Source organism: Physella acuta, unplaced genomic scaffold (genome assembly GCF_028476545.2).
Source record: "Physella acuta isolate Inbredline_101_S28 unplaced genomic scaffold, ASM2847654v3 ptg000399l, whole genome shotgun sequence".
NCBI classification, from domain to species: Eukaryota; Metazoa; Mollusca; class Gastropoda; family Physidae; genus Physella; species Physella acuta.
Window position 1 is genome coordinate 26,309 of NW_026731918.1, and position 14,155 is coordinate 40,463.

Genomic DNA, 14,155 nt, shown 5'->3' on the forward strand with positions numbered 1-14,155 from the left:
TACATGACAAACAGACAATGTGAGAGTACATGACACATAGACAATGTGAGAGTACATGACAAATAGACAATGTGAGAGTACATGACACATAGACAATGTGAGAGTACATGACAAATAGACAATGTGAGAGTACATGACAAATAGACAATGTGAGAGTACATGACACATAGACAATGTGAGAGTACATGACATATAGACAATGTGAGAGTACATGACACATAGACAATGTGAGAGTACATGACACATAGACAATGTGAGAGTACATGACACATAGACAATGTGAGAGTACATGACACATAGACAATGTGAGAGTACATGACAAATAGACAATGTGAGAGTACATGATATATAGACAATGTGAGAGTACATGACACATAGACAATGTGAGAGTACATGACACATAGACAATGTGAGAGTACATGACATATAGACAATGTGAGAGTACATGACACATAGACAATGTGAGAGTACATGACACATAGACAATGTGAGAGTACATGACATATAGACAATGTGAGAGTACATGACATATAGACAATGTGAGAGTACATGGAAACCCCAACCAGGCTACTGGAGCAGGTATTTGGAAGTCAATAACACAATTGTATGTACATAACTAGCATACATACATCACAGACACAACTAGCAAACATACAGCATATACACAACTAGCACACAGACATTACATCCACAGTTAACATGATATACGCAACATTTTCACAACGTAAAAAGAACTAATTTATTGAACTCTATTGGAATGCTGCACTGATGTTAAGGGAGAAAATGTGTTAAAATCAATTTAAAGTTAAGTTTTCTGCATCCTGAGTTATATCCCTTTGCTGAAACGGACGTAGAATTACTGTAAATACTGCAGTTTCTAATGTTAATCTAAAACAAGCTATGACGACTACAGTAGTTACAGAAAACTCCAATTTTGGAAAACGTATCTTATTACAGCGTCAGTAGAATAATGATCAACATGATCTTCGAATAATGATCAACATTATCATCAAATAATGATCAACATCATCATCATAGGGTAATTAACAACAAGAATGGTAACATATTCATCAAGTTAAAAGCAGACTGTGGCCATGTGACCGCAGTGTTGACCTTTGTGTTGACCCCTATGGTGACCTTTCTGTTTTCCTTACCAGACTCTGTGACCCCCATGTTCGTGACAGAAAGATTGAAAGCGCTTGCAGATGTAAACACATTTAGCCTCTCACGGGCTGGCCTTGAGGTCGGGGTTGTAGCTGACGTTTGAACAGAAGATGATGACGTCGAGGCTACCGACATGCCTGCAATGGTGGCAGGAACAAACCCGTGTTAAACACATTCAAACAGTTTCTCTTGATTTCACATCATTTACAAACGGCATTAGAAGGAAGAGAAAAACTAGCAGACAATCAAGTAAAAATACCAATTTCCAAAGTTCCCATTTTAACAGTTGTGATAATCTATCAGAGGCCGATTATTTTCTATTTTAAAATCACGGACTGATTTTGTAGGAGGTTGGAGTATTCCACTGTGATGTGTTTAACTATCCCCACGTGACGTCAGACATAACACTGTGATGTGTTTAACTATCCCCACGTGACGTCAGACATAACACTGTGATGTGTTTAACTATCCCCACGTGACGTCAGACATAACACTGTGATGTGTTTAACTATCCCCACGTGACGTCAGACATAACACTGTGATGTGTTTAACTATCCCCACGTGACGTCAGACATAACACTGTGATGTGTTTAACTATCCCCACGTGACATCAGACATAACACTGTGATGTGTTTAACTATCCCCACGTGACGTCAGACATAACACTGTGATGTGTTTAACTATCCCCACGTGACGTCAGACATAACATTTGTTAGTATTTTATAACAAGCACACCTTTTTTGTTACAGCTGGCAATATTATGTTTGGTAAAAATAAACGAATTTTAAAAAGCGACTTAGAAATCTCACCATAAAATATGAGCTTGTGTGTCCAAGGTCCCGACCCTGCAAGGTTTAGAGCAGACATGGACACATTATATTCCAGGCCTTTTTTAACCCCAGGCAACGTCACCATACCGTGCTTGTGTGTACTGACATCTAGAATTGGAAACTAATCATTTAGAATTTATATAGATTGTCATTTGACATTTATATAGCATTGTCATTTGTATAGCATTGTCATTAGGCATTTATATAGCATTGTTAATTAGCATTTGTACATTATTAATAATATTAAAGATGGTTTTTTTTTAATTTATTTGTGCCATATTTATCCTTTCCATTCTAAAGGTCAAATATTTTTATTTTAAACCAAATCAGTAGCTTACCATTTTAACTTTTGAAGGCAATAAATGATCGAGTGATTATACCACTTAATAATGCTGTATCATCTTTTCATTAAATTAATTTTCAAATGACTAATATCTAATGTGGTAAAAATTTATATATTCATGCGTTGTCATTGTAAAGAAATTTTTTAGCGCAATTTCCATACGGACAATTGCGATTATTAACTCGTCATTTCTGGATGTATGAATGAATGGATGGATGTGTGTCCCCAGTTTTAAGTGGTATCTCCTCCTCAACGAAGCAATATCGAGGACTAGTTTCTAATGAAAACTTATCAGAAATGTGGCACATGAAATAATTAGTGTAAGCTGCTTAGGTTTGTTATGTGAAATAGGAGGACCTTGCATCAGATTATATTCCTTCTTATATTGAATGTCCTTAGATTTAATATGCAACAAGCTAGCAGGAGGGTTATTGTCCTGTTGTAGGACATGGTAGGACAGGGTCACATCATCATCTCCAAAACCTATCACTTCAAACTCCACAGCCAACGGCAGATCTAAAACAGAAAATGCATTCAGTTACAAAGAATTTTCCAATAGATCTATATTAAAGCAGTATTCAAACATTCAAAACGATATTTAAAAATTAAATATTTCTGTAATGTGTTCATTTATTAAGTATCTAGATACATATTCTACATGAAATTGTTGGACTAATGTTTTCCCAATTACCTATATGCCTGCTGTACATGATATTGTTGGACTAATATTTTCTCAAGTACCTACATGCCTGCTGTACATGATATTGTTGGACTAATATTTTCTCAAGTACCTACATGCCTGCTGTACATGATATTGTTGGACTAATATTTTCTCAAGTACCTACATGCCTGCTGTACATGATATTGTTGGACTAATATTTTCTCAAGTACCTACATGCCTGCTGTACATGATATTGCTGGACTAATATTTTCCCCAAACTGTTCTCAGCATAACACAGGTAGTCGCCACTGATCTGAGAGATGTTGATGCCTAAATCTTCTCTGTCATCCAGCGTGACCTGTACAAAGTTGAGACAGCTATTAATAGAAATTTAAGAAAGGTCGCTTGTAACTTGTACTAAAAGCTAAAGCATGTGAGCATTGGACACAATCAAAAGCTAAAGTATGTGAGGACTGGACACAATCGAAAGCTAAAGTATGTGAGGACTGGACACGATCAAAAGCTTAAGTATGTGAGGACTGGACACGATCAAAAGCTAAAGTATGTGAGGACTGGACACGATCAAAAGCTAAAGTATGTGAGGACTGGACACGATCAAAAGCTAAAGTATGTGAGGACTGGACACGATCAAAAGCTTAAGTATGTGAGGACTGGACACGATCAAAAGCTTAAGTATGTGAGGACTGGACACGATCAAAAGCTTAAGTATGTGAGGACTGGACACGATCAAAAGCTAAAGTATGTGAGGACTGGACACGATCAAAAGCTTAAGTATGTGAGGACTGGACACGATCAAAAGCTTAAGTATGTGAGGACTGGACACAATCAAAACTGACCAAACAATGTGATGTCAGAATCGTTTCTTGAAAGCCAGTTTTCTCCTGACACACCATTTTGATACCATCTCTGTGTGAGATGGGTGTGTGCCATGTTAGCTGTGCCCGCTCGTGTGACTGGACGGTGCATCTCAAGGCCGGCAGGTTCCCATCCCACCAGTAGACGACAGCTACAGAATCTTCAGATAATCGTTTCGGTGGAACTGAAGCAGATTAAAAAACTCTTAACATAATTTATAAATACTTTATTCAAACAATAGTATCTTGAATGTAAACCATGTTAGTATAATATGAATTGGCAGCGTTGATTGTCTTATATAGCGTTGATTGTGTTATATAGCGTTGATTGTGTTATATAGCCCTGATCTCACATTAAAAGTGTTACAAAAATTACTGCTGACATTTGATTTGAACTTTGAACTCCCCTCTGGCAGTCGCGAAGTGACTTCTGGCTTGGCAGACGAAAGTGTCGAGATCTGTGTAGACGATGTTGGTGACGTGGAGCTCGCTCTGACAACTGGCCTGGCTGGAGCACGTGACCACCGAGTAGATCCGGCCCTTGTCTTGACTCTGTTAGGACAACGTGACGTGCAATTAGGGGGGTGGGGGTGGGGGGATGAGGGCAGTTGGCATTAATGAGCTTGTGTTTTACACTTATAGCATGCGTTCTTTTATTGTTATTATTAAAGAGCTGCATGGACGGGGAGCTGGGGCCAGAGTTCCAGGCCAGAGTTCCAACCACCATATGGACAGTGAGTGGGGTCCCAACCACCATATGGACAGTGAGTGGGGTCCCAACCACCATATGGACAGTGAGTGGGGTCCTAACCACCCTATGGACAGTGAGTGGGGTCCCAACCACCATATGGACAGTGAGTGAGGTCCCAACCACCATATGGACAGTGAGTGGGGTCCCAACCACCATATGGACAGTGAGTGGGGTCCCAACCACCATATGGACAGTGAGTGAGGTCCCAACCACCATATGGACAGTGAGTGGGGTCCCAACCACCATATGGACAGTGAGTGGGGTCCCAACCACCATATGGACAGTGAGTGGGGTCGGGGTCCCAACCACCATATGGACAGTGAGTGGGGTCCTAACCACCCAATGGACAGTGAGTGGGGTCGGGGTCCCAACCACCATATGGACAGTGAGTGAGGTCCCAACCACCATATGGACAGTGAGTGGGGTCCCAACCACCATATGGACAGTGAGTGGGGTCCCAACCACCATATGGACAGTGAGTGGGGTCGGGGTCCCAACCACCATATGGACAGTGAGTGGGGTCCCAACCACCATATGGACAGTGAGTGGGGTCCCAACCACCATATGGACAGTGAGTGGGGTCCCAACCACCATATGGACAGTGAGTGGGGTCCTAACCACCCTATGGACAGTGAGTGGGGTCGGGGTCCCAACCACCATATGGACAGTGAGTGAGGTCCCAACCACCATATGGACAGTGAGTGGGGTCCCAACCACCATATGGACAGTGAGTGGGGTCCCAACCACCATATGGACAGTGAGTGGGGTCGGGGTCCCAACCACCATATGGACAGTGAGTGGGGTCCCAACCACCATATGGACAGTGAGTGGGGTCCCAACCACCATATGGACAGTGAGTGGGGTCCCAACCACCATATGGACAGTGAGTGGGGTCCCAACCTCCATATGGACAGTGAGTGGGGTCCTAACCACCATATAGACAGTGAGTGGGGTCGGGGTCCCAACCACCATATGGTCGGTGAGTGAGGTCCCAACCACCATATGGACAGTGAGTGGGGTCCCAACCACCATATGGTCGGTGAGTGAGGTCCCAACCACCATATGGACAGTGAGTGGGGTCCCAACCACCATATGGACAGTGAGTTGGGTCCCAACCACCATATGGACAATGAGTGGAGTCCCAACCACCATATGGACAGTGAGTTGGCTCCCAACCACCATATGGACAGTGAGTGGGGTCCTAACCACCATATAGACAGTGAGTGGGGTCGGGGTCCCAACCACCATATGGACAGTGAGTGGGGTCCCAACCACCATATGGTCGGTGAGTGAGGTCCCAACCACCATATGGACAGTGAGTGGGGTCCCAACCACCATATGGACAGTGAGTGGGGTCCCAACCACCATATGGACAGTGAGTGAGGTCCCAACCACCATATGGACAGTGAGTGGGGTCCCAACCACCATATGGACAGTGAGTGGGGTCCCAACCACCATATGGACAGTGAGTGGGGTCCCAACCACCATATGGACAGTGAGTGGGGTCCTAACCACCCTATGGACAGTGAGTGGGGTCCCAAACACCATATGGACAGTGAGTGAGGTCCCAACCACCATATGGACAGTGAGTGGGGTCCCAACCACCATATGGACAGTGAGTGGGGTCCCAACCACCATATGGACAGTGAGTGAGGTCCCAACCACCATATGGACAGTGAGTGGGGTCCCAACCACCATATGGACAGTGAGTGGGGTCCCAACCACCATATGGACAGTGAGTGGGGTCGGGGTCCCAACCACCATATGGACAGTGAGTGGGGTCCTAACCACCCAATGGACAGTGAGTGGGGTCGGGGTCCCAACCACCATATGGACAGTGAGTGAGGTCCCAACCACCATATGGACAGTGAGTGGGGTCCCAACCACCATATGGACAGTGAGTGGGGTCCCAACCACCATATGGACAGTGAGTGGGGTCGGGGTCCCAACCACCATATGGACAGTGAGTGGGGTCCCAACCACCATATGGACAGTGAGTGGGGTCCCAACCACCATATGGACAGTGAGTGGGGTCCCAACCACCATATGGACAGTGAGTGGTGTCCTAACCACCCTATGGACAGTGAGTGGGGTCGGGGTCCCAACCACCATATGGACAGTGAGTGAGGTCCCAACCACCATATGGACAGTGAGTGGGGTCCCAACCACCATATGGACAGTGAGTGGGGTCCCAACCACCATATGGACAGTGAGTGGGGTCGGGGTCCCAACCACCATATGGACAGTGAGTGGGGTCCCAACCACCATATGGACAGTGAGTGGGGTCCCAACCACCATATGGACAGTGAGTGGGGTCGGGGTCCCAACCACCATATGGACAGTGAGTGGGGTCCCAACCACCATATGGACAGTGAGTGGGGTCCCAACCACCATATGGACAGTGAGTGGGGTCCCAACCACCATATGGACAGTGAGTGGGGTCCCAACCACCATATGGACAGTGAGTGGGGTCCCAACCTCCATATGGACAGTGAGTGGGGTCCTAACCACCATATAGACAGTGAGTGGGGTCGGGGTCCCAACCACCATATGGTCGGTGAGTGAGGTCCCAACCACCATATGGACAGTGAGTGGGGTCCCAACCACCATATGGTCGGTGAGTGAGGTCCCAACCACCATATGGACAGTGAGTGGGGTCCAAACCACCATATGGACAGTGAGTTGATTCCCAACCACCATATGGACAATGAGTGGGGTCCCAACCACCATATGGACAGTGAGTTGGCTCCCAACCACCATATGGACAGTGAGTGGGGTCCTAACCACCATATAGACAGTGAGTGGGGTCGGGGTCCCAACCACCATATGGTCGGTGAGTGAGGTCCCAACCACCATATGGACAGTGAGTGGGGTCCCAACCACCATATGGTCGGTGAGTGAGGTCCCAACCACCATATGGACAGTGAGTGGGGTCCCAACCACCATATGGACAGTGAGTTGGGTCCCAACCACCATATGGACAATGAGTGGGGTCCCAACCACCATATGGACAGTGAGTTGGCTCCCAACCACCATATGGACAGTGAGTGGGGTCCTAACCACCATATAGACAGTGAGTGGGGTCGGGGTCCCAACCACCATATGGACAGTGAGTGGGGTCCCAACCACCATATGGTCGGTGAGTGAGGTCCCAACCACCATATGGACAGTGAGTGGGGTCCCAACCACCATATGGACAGTGAGTGAGGTCCCAACCACCATATGGACAGTGAGTGGGGTCCCAACCACCATATGGACAGTGAGTGGGGTCCCAACCACCATATGGACAGTGAGTGAGGTCCCAACCACTATATGGACAGTGAGTGGGGTCCCAACCACCATATGGACAGTGAGTGGGGTCCCAACCACCATATGGACAGTGAGTGGGGTCCCAACCACCATATGGACAGTGAGTGGGGTCGGGGTCCCAACCACCATATGGACAGTGAGTGGGGTCCTAACCACCCAATGGACAGTGAGTGGGGTCGGGGTCCCAACCACCATATGGACAGTGAGTGAGGTCCCAACCACCATATGGACAGTGAGTGGGGTCCCAACCACCATATGGACAGTGAGTGGGGTCCCAACCACCATATGGACAGTGAGTGGGGTCGGGGTCCCAACCACCATATGGACAGTGAGTGGGGTCCCAACCACCATATGGACAGTGAGTGGGGTCCCAACCACCATATGGACAGTGAGTGGGGTCCCAACCACCATATGGACAGTGAGTGGGGTCCTAACCACCCTATGGACAGTGAGTGGGGTCGGGGTCCCAACCACCATATGGACAGTGAGTGAGGTCCCAACCACCATATGGACTGTGAGTGGGGTCCCAACCACCATATGGACAGTGAGTGGGGTCCCAACCACCATATGGACAGTGAGTGGGGTCGGGGTCCCAACCACCATATGGACAGTGAGTGGGGTCCCAACCACCATATGGACAGTGAGTGGGGTCCCAACCACCATATGGACAGTGAGTGGGGTCGGGGTCCCAACCACCATATGGACAGTGAGTGGGGTCCCAACCACCATATGGACAGTGAGTGGGGTCCCAACCACCATATGGACAGTGAGTGGGGTCCCAACCACCATATGGACAGTGAGTGGGGTCCCAACCACCATATGGACAGTGAGTGGGGTCCCAACCTCCATATGGACAGTGAGTGGGGTCCTAACCACCATATAGACAGTGAGTGGGGTCGGGGTCCCAACCACCATATGGTCGGTGAGTGAGGTTCCAACCACCATATGGACAGTGAGTGGGGTCCCAACCACCATATGGTCGGTGAGTGAGGTCCCAACCACCATATGGACAGTGAGTGGGGTCCAAACCACCATATGGACAGTGAGTTGATTCCCAACCACCATATGGACAATGAGTGGGGTCCCAACCACCATATGGACAGTGAGTTGGCTCCCAACCACCATATGGACAGTGAGTGGGGTCCTAACCACCATATAGACAGTGAGTGGGGTCGGGGTCCCAACCACCATATGGTCGGTGAGTGAGGTCCCAACCACCATATGGACAGTGAGTGGGGTCCCAACCACCATATGGTCGGTGAGTGAGGTCCCAACCACCATATGGACAGTGAGTGGGGTCCCAACCACCATATGGACAGTGAGTTGGGTCCCAACCACCATATGGACAATGAGTGGGGTCCCAACCACCATATGGACAGTGAGTTGGCTCCCAACCACCATATGGACAGTGAGTGGGGTCCTAACCACCATATAGACAGTGAGTGGGGTCGGGGTCCCAACCACCATATGGACAGTGAGTGGGGTCCCAACCACCATATGGTCGGTGAGTGAGGTCCCAACCACCATATGGACAGTGAGTGGGGTCCCAACCACCATATGGACAGTGAGTGAGGTCCCAACCACCATATGGACAGTGAGTGGGGTCCCAACCACCATATGGACAGTGAGTGGGGTCCCAACCACCATATGGACAGTGAGTGGGGTCCCAACCACCATATGGACAGTGAGTGGGGTCCTAACCACCCTATGGACAGTGAGTGGGGTCCCAAACACCATATGGACAGTGAGTGAGGTCCCAACCACCATATGGACAGTGAGTGGGGTCCCAACCACCATATGGACAGTGAGTGGGGTCCCAACCACCATATGGACAGTGAGTGAGGTCCCAACCACCATATGGACAGTGAGTGGGGTCCCAACCACCATATGGACAGTGAGTGGGGTCCCAACCACCATATGGACAGTGAGTGGGGTCGGGGTCCCAACCACCATATGGACAGTGAGTGGGGTCCTAACCACCCAATGGACAGTGAGTGGGGTCGGGGTCCCAACCACCATATGGACAGTGAGTGAGGTCCCAACCACCATATGGACAGTGAGTGGGGTCCCAACCACCATATGGACAGTGAGTGGGGTCCCAACCACCATATGGACAGTGAGTGGGGTCGGGGTCCCAACCACCATATGGACAGTGAGTGGGGTCCCAACCACCATATGGACAGTGAGTGGGGTCCCAACCACCATATGGACAGTGAGTGGGGTCCCAACCACCATATGGACAGTGAGTGGGGTCCTAACCACCCTATGGACAGTGAGTGGGGTCGGGGTCCCAACCACCATATGGACAGTGAGTGAGGTCCCAACCACCATATGGACAGTGAGTGGGGTCCCAACCACCATATGGACAGTGAGTGGGGTCCCAACCACCATATGGACAGTGAGTGGGGTCGGGGTCCCAACCACCATATGGACAGTGAGTGGGGTCCCAACCACCATATGGACAGTGAGTGGGGTCCCAACCACCATATGGACAGTGAGTGGGGTCGGGGTCCCAACCACCATATGGACAGTGAGTGGGGTCCCAACCACCATATGGACAGTGAGTGGGGTCCCAACCACCATATGGACAGTGAGTGGGGTCCCAACCACCATATGGACAGTGAGTGGGGTCCCAACCACCATATGGACAGTGAGTGGGGTCCCAACCTCCATATGGACAGTGAGTGGGGTCCTAACCACCATATAGACAGTGAGTGGGGTCGGGGTCCCAACCACCATATGGTCGGTGAGTGAGGTCCCAACCACCATATGGACAGTGAGTGGGGTCCCAACCACCATATGGTCGGTGAGTGAGGTCCCAACCACCATATGGACAGTGAGTGGGGTCCCAACCACCATATGGACAGTGAGTTGATTCCCAACCACCATATGGACAATGAGTGGGGTCCCAACCACCATATGGACAGTGAGTTGGCTCCCAACCACCATATGGACAGTGAGTGGGGTCCTAACCACCATATAGACAGTGAGTGGGGTCGGGGTCCCAACCACCATATGGACAGTGAGTGGGGTCCCAACCACCATATGGTCGGTGAGTGAGGTCCCAACCACCATATGGACAGTGAGTGGGGTCCCAACCACCATATGGACAGTGAGTGGGGTCCCAACCACCATATGGACAGTGAGTGAGGTCCCAACCACCATATGGACAGTGAGTGGGGTCCCAACCACCATATGGACAGTGAGTTGGGTCCCAACCACCATATGGACAGCGAGTGGGGTCGGGGTCCCAACCACCATCTGGTCTGGTAGACCTCACAACAAAAATTGACGCCCAACTTTTATATAATTGTCTTACAATCAAGTCGACAATTTTGACTTGTCCTAGTTTGCTTGAGAACCACTCAACAGTTAGAGGTGGGTGTCCGCTGGCGTTACACACTACAGTGGCGTTGTCCCCCTCTAGATAGGTCCGCTGTGGTGTCAGGATCATCACTGTGGGTTTTTCTGTGGACATTTCAAAGTCATTTCTTTTGTTAACACCACTTTTCTTTGGACAATTGGATATCGTTTATTTTATAAACACGATTTTCACTGTTTTGACCGGATGTTTTCGAGCTTTGTTACCGAGACCTGTCGATTGAGACGTTTAAAGCACAATTCGTATCGGATGGAAATATGACATGCAGCCCATACAGACTACAGGCCGTCATTAACAGAACAAGCAAGTAAGTTTGACTGACCGAGTAGCAAAAGAAATAAAACTAATAAAATTATGCGTTTTTTTTCCTAATTACAAAGGTTTTCGTATAAAAGTTTATCCAGGTTCATATTTTTATAATCACAATAACTACGATCCAATATTGTCATCTGTAGGAGTAAATAATAACTTCTTGCAATCTTCCTCTTGCCATCGTGCAAAAGTCTAATGACTTGTTTCCGTCGTATTCTTAAAGATCTAAATAGTCTAGAATTTGATAATCCAGGACCGACAACTTGCCAGACTAGAATCAGTAGTCTTAAAGAACTACATTGGTGTGATGCATGTTCTCATTATAAGTTGGTGCTAGTGGATAGTGGTGCGCTCCAGTAACAATACCTTAAGTTACAATTAGTTTCAAATAATTGAAATGTGCTCTCGTCTGATAGTCTGAAAAAACATGCGCTCAGAATGTGTTTGTTTCTTTAAGTGCCTGTTCAGTTATCACATTAGTTGATGGTGGTGGGTGTGTCACAATAGTTGATGGTGGTGGGCGTGTCACAAAATTTTATGGTGGAAAGTCGTGTTACAATAGTTGATGGTGGTAGGTGTGTCACAATAGTTGATAGTGGTGGGCGTGTCACAAAATTTTATGGTGGAAAGTCGTGTTACAATAGTTGATGGTGGTGGGCGTGTCACAATAGTTGATAGTGGTGGGCGTGTCACAAAATTTTATGGTGGAAAGTCGTGTTACAATAGTTGATGGTGGTGGGCGTGTCACAATAGTTGATAGTGGTGGGCGTGTCACAAAATTTTATGGTGGAAAGTCGTGTTACAATAGTTGATGGTGGTGGGCATGTCACAATAGTTGATAGTGGTGGACGTGTCACAATAGTTGATGGTGGTGGGCGTGTCACAATAGTTGATAGTGGTGGGCGTGTCACAAAATTTTATGGTGGAAAGTCGTGTTACAATAGTTGATGGTGGTGGGCATGTCACAATAGTTGATAGTGGTGGGCGTGTCACAATAGTTGATGGTGGTGGGGGTGTCACAATAGCTGATGGTGGTGGACGTGTCACATTAGTTGATGGTGGTGGGTGTGTCACAATAGTTGATAGTGGTGGGCGTGTCACAAAATTTTATGGTGGAAAGTCGTGTTACAATAGTTGATGGTGGTAGGTGTGTCACAATAGTTGATAGTGGTGGGCGTGTCACAAAATTTTATGGTGGAAAGTCGTGTTACAATAGTTGATGGTGGTGGGCGTGTCACAATAGTTGATAGTGGTGGGCGTGTCACAAAATTTTATGGTGGAAAGTCGTGTTACAATAGTTGATGGTGGTGGGCATGTCACAATAGTTGATAGTGGTGGACGTGTCACAATAGTTGATGGTGGTGGGCGTGTCACAATAGTTGATAGTGGTGGGCGTGTCACAAAATTTTATGGTGGAAAGTCGTGTTACAATAGTTGATGGTGGTGGGCATGTCACAATAGTTGATAGTGGTGGGCGTGTCACAAAATTTTATGGTGGAAAGTCGTGTTACAATAGTTGATGGTGGTGGGCGTGTCACAATAGTTGATAGTGGTGGGCGTGTCACAAAATTTTATGGTGGAAAGTCGTGTTACAATAGTTGATGGTGGTGGGCGTGTCACAATAGTTGATAGTGGTGGGCGTGTCACAAAATTTTATGGTGGAAAGTCGTGTTACAATAGTTGATGGTGGTGGGCATGTCACAATAGTTGATAGTGGTGGACGTGTCACAATAGTTGATGGTGGTGGGCGTGTCACAATAGTTGATAGTGGTGGGCGTGTCACAAAATTTTATGGTGGAAAGTCGTGTTACAATAGTTGATGGTGGTGGGCATGTCACAATAGTTGATAGTGGTGGGCGTGTCACAATAGTTGATAGTGGTGGGCGTGTCACAATAGTTGATGGTGGTGGACGTGTCACAATAGTTGATGGTGGTGGGCGTGTCACAATAGTTGATGGTGGTGGACGTGTCACAATAGTTGATGGTGGTGGGGGTGTCACAATAGTTGATGGTGGTGGACGTGTCACAATAGTTGATGGTGGTGGGGGTGTCACAATAGTTGATGGTGGTGGGGGTGTCACAATAGCTGATGGTGGTGGGCGTGTCACAATAGTTGATGGTGGTGGGCGTGTCACAATAGTTGATGGTGGTGGGCGTGTCACAAAATTTTATGGTGGAAAGTCGTGTTACAATAGTTGATGGTGGTGGGCGTGTAACAATAGGTGATGGTGGTAGGCGTGTCACAATCGTTGAGGGTGGTGGGCGTGTCACATTAGTTGATGGTGGTGAGGGTGTCACAATAGTTGATGGTGGTGGGGGTGTCACAATAGCTGATGGTGGTGGGCGTGTCACAATCGTTGAGGGTGGTGGGCGTATCACATTAGTTGATGGTGGTGAGGGTGTCACAATAGTTGATGGTGGTGGGGGTGTCACAATAGCTGATGGTGGTAGGCGTGTCACAATAGTTGATGGTGGTGGGCGTGTATCAATAGTTGATGAAGGTGGGCGTGTCACAATAGCTGATGGTG

The 14,155-nt window shown here is 47.8% G+C and overlaps 1 protein-coding gene across 2 annotated transcripts in view; it reads right to left on the reverse strand.

Annotated features, from left to right (window-relative positions):
* Positions 1-27: 27 nt before the first annotated feature.
* Positions 28-14,155, reverse strand: part of LOC131942300 (hemicentin-2) — a 37,091-nt gene continuing 22,963 nt past the window's right edge. For both annotated transcript variants that reach the window (XM_059302104.1, XM_059302105.1), the window contains 7 exons: positions 11,253-11,401; positions 4,257-4,425; positions 3,856-4,058; positions 3,233-3,356; positions 2,695-2,853; positions 1,974-2,102; positions 28-1,301 (listed from right to left, as the gene is read on the reverse strand). In XM_059302104.1, coding sequence (XP_059158087.1) covers positions 1,033-1,301; positions 1,974-2,102; positions 2,695-2,853; positions 3,233-3,356; positions 3,856-4,058; positions 4,257-4,425; positions 11,253-11,401 — 1,202 coding nt within the window. In that variant the 3' untranslated portion in view covers positions 28-1,032. The remainder of the gene's footprint in view (positions 1,302-1,973; positions 2,103-2,694; positions 2,854-3,232; positions 3,357-3,855; positions 4,059-4,256; positions 4,426-11,252; positions 11,402-14,155) is intronic.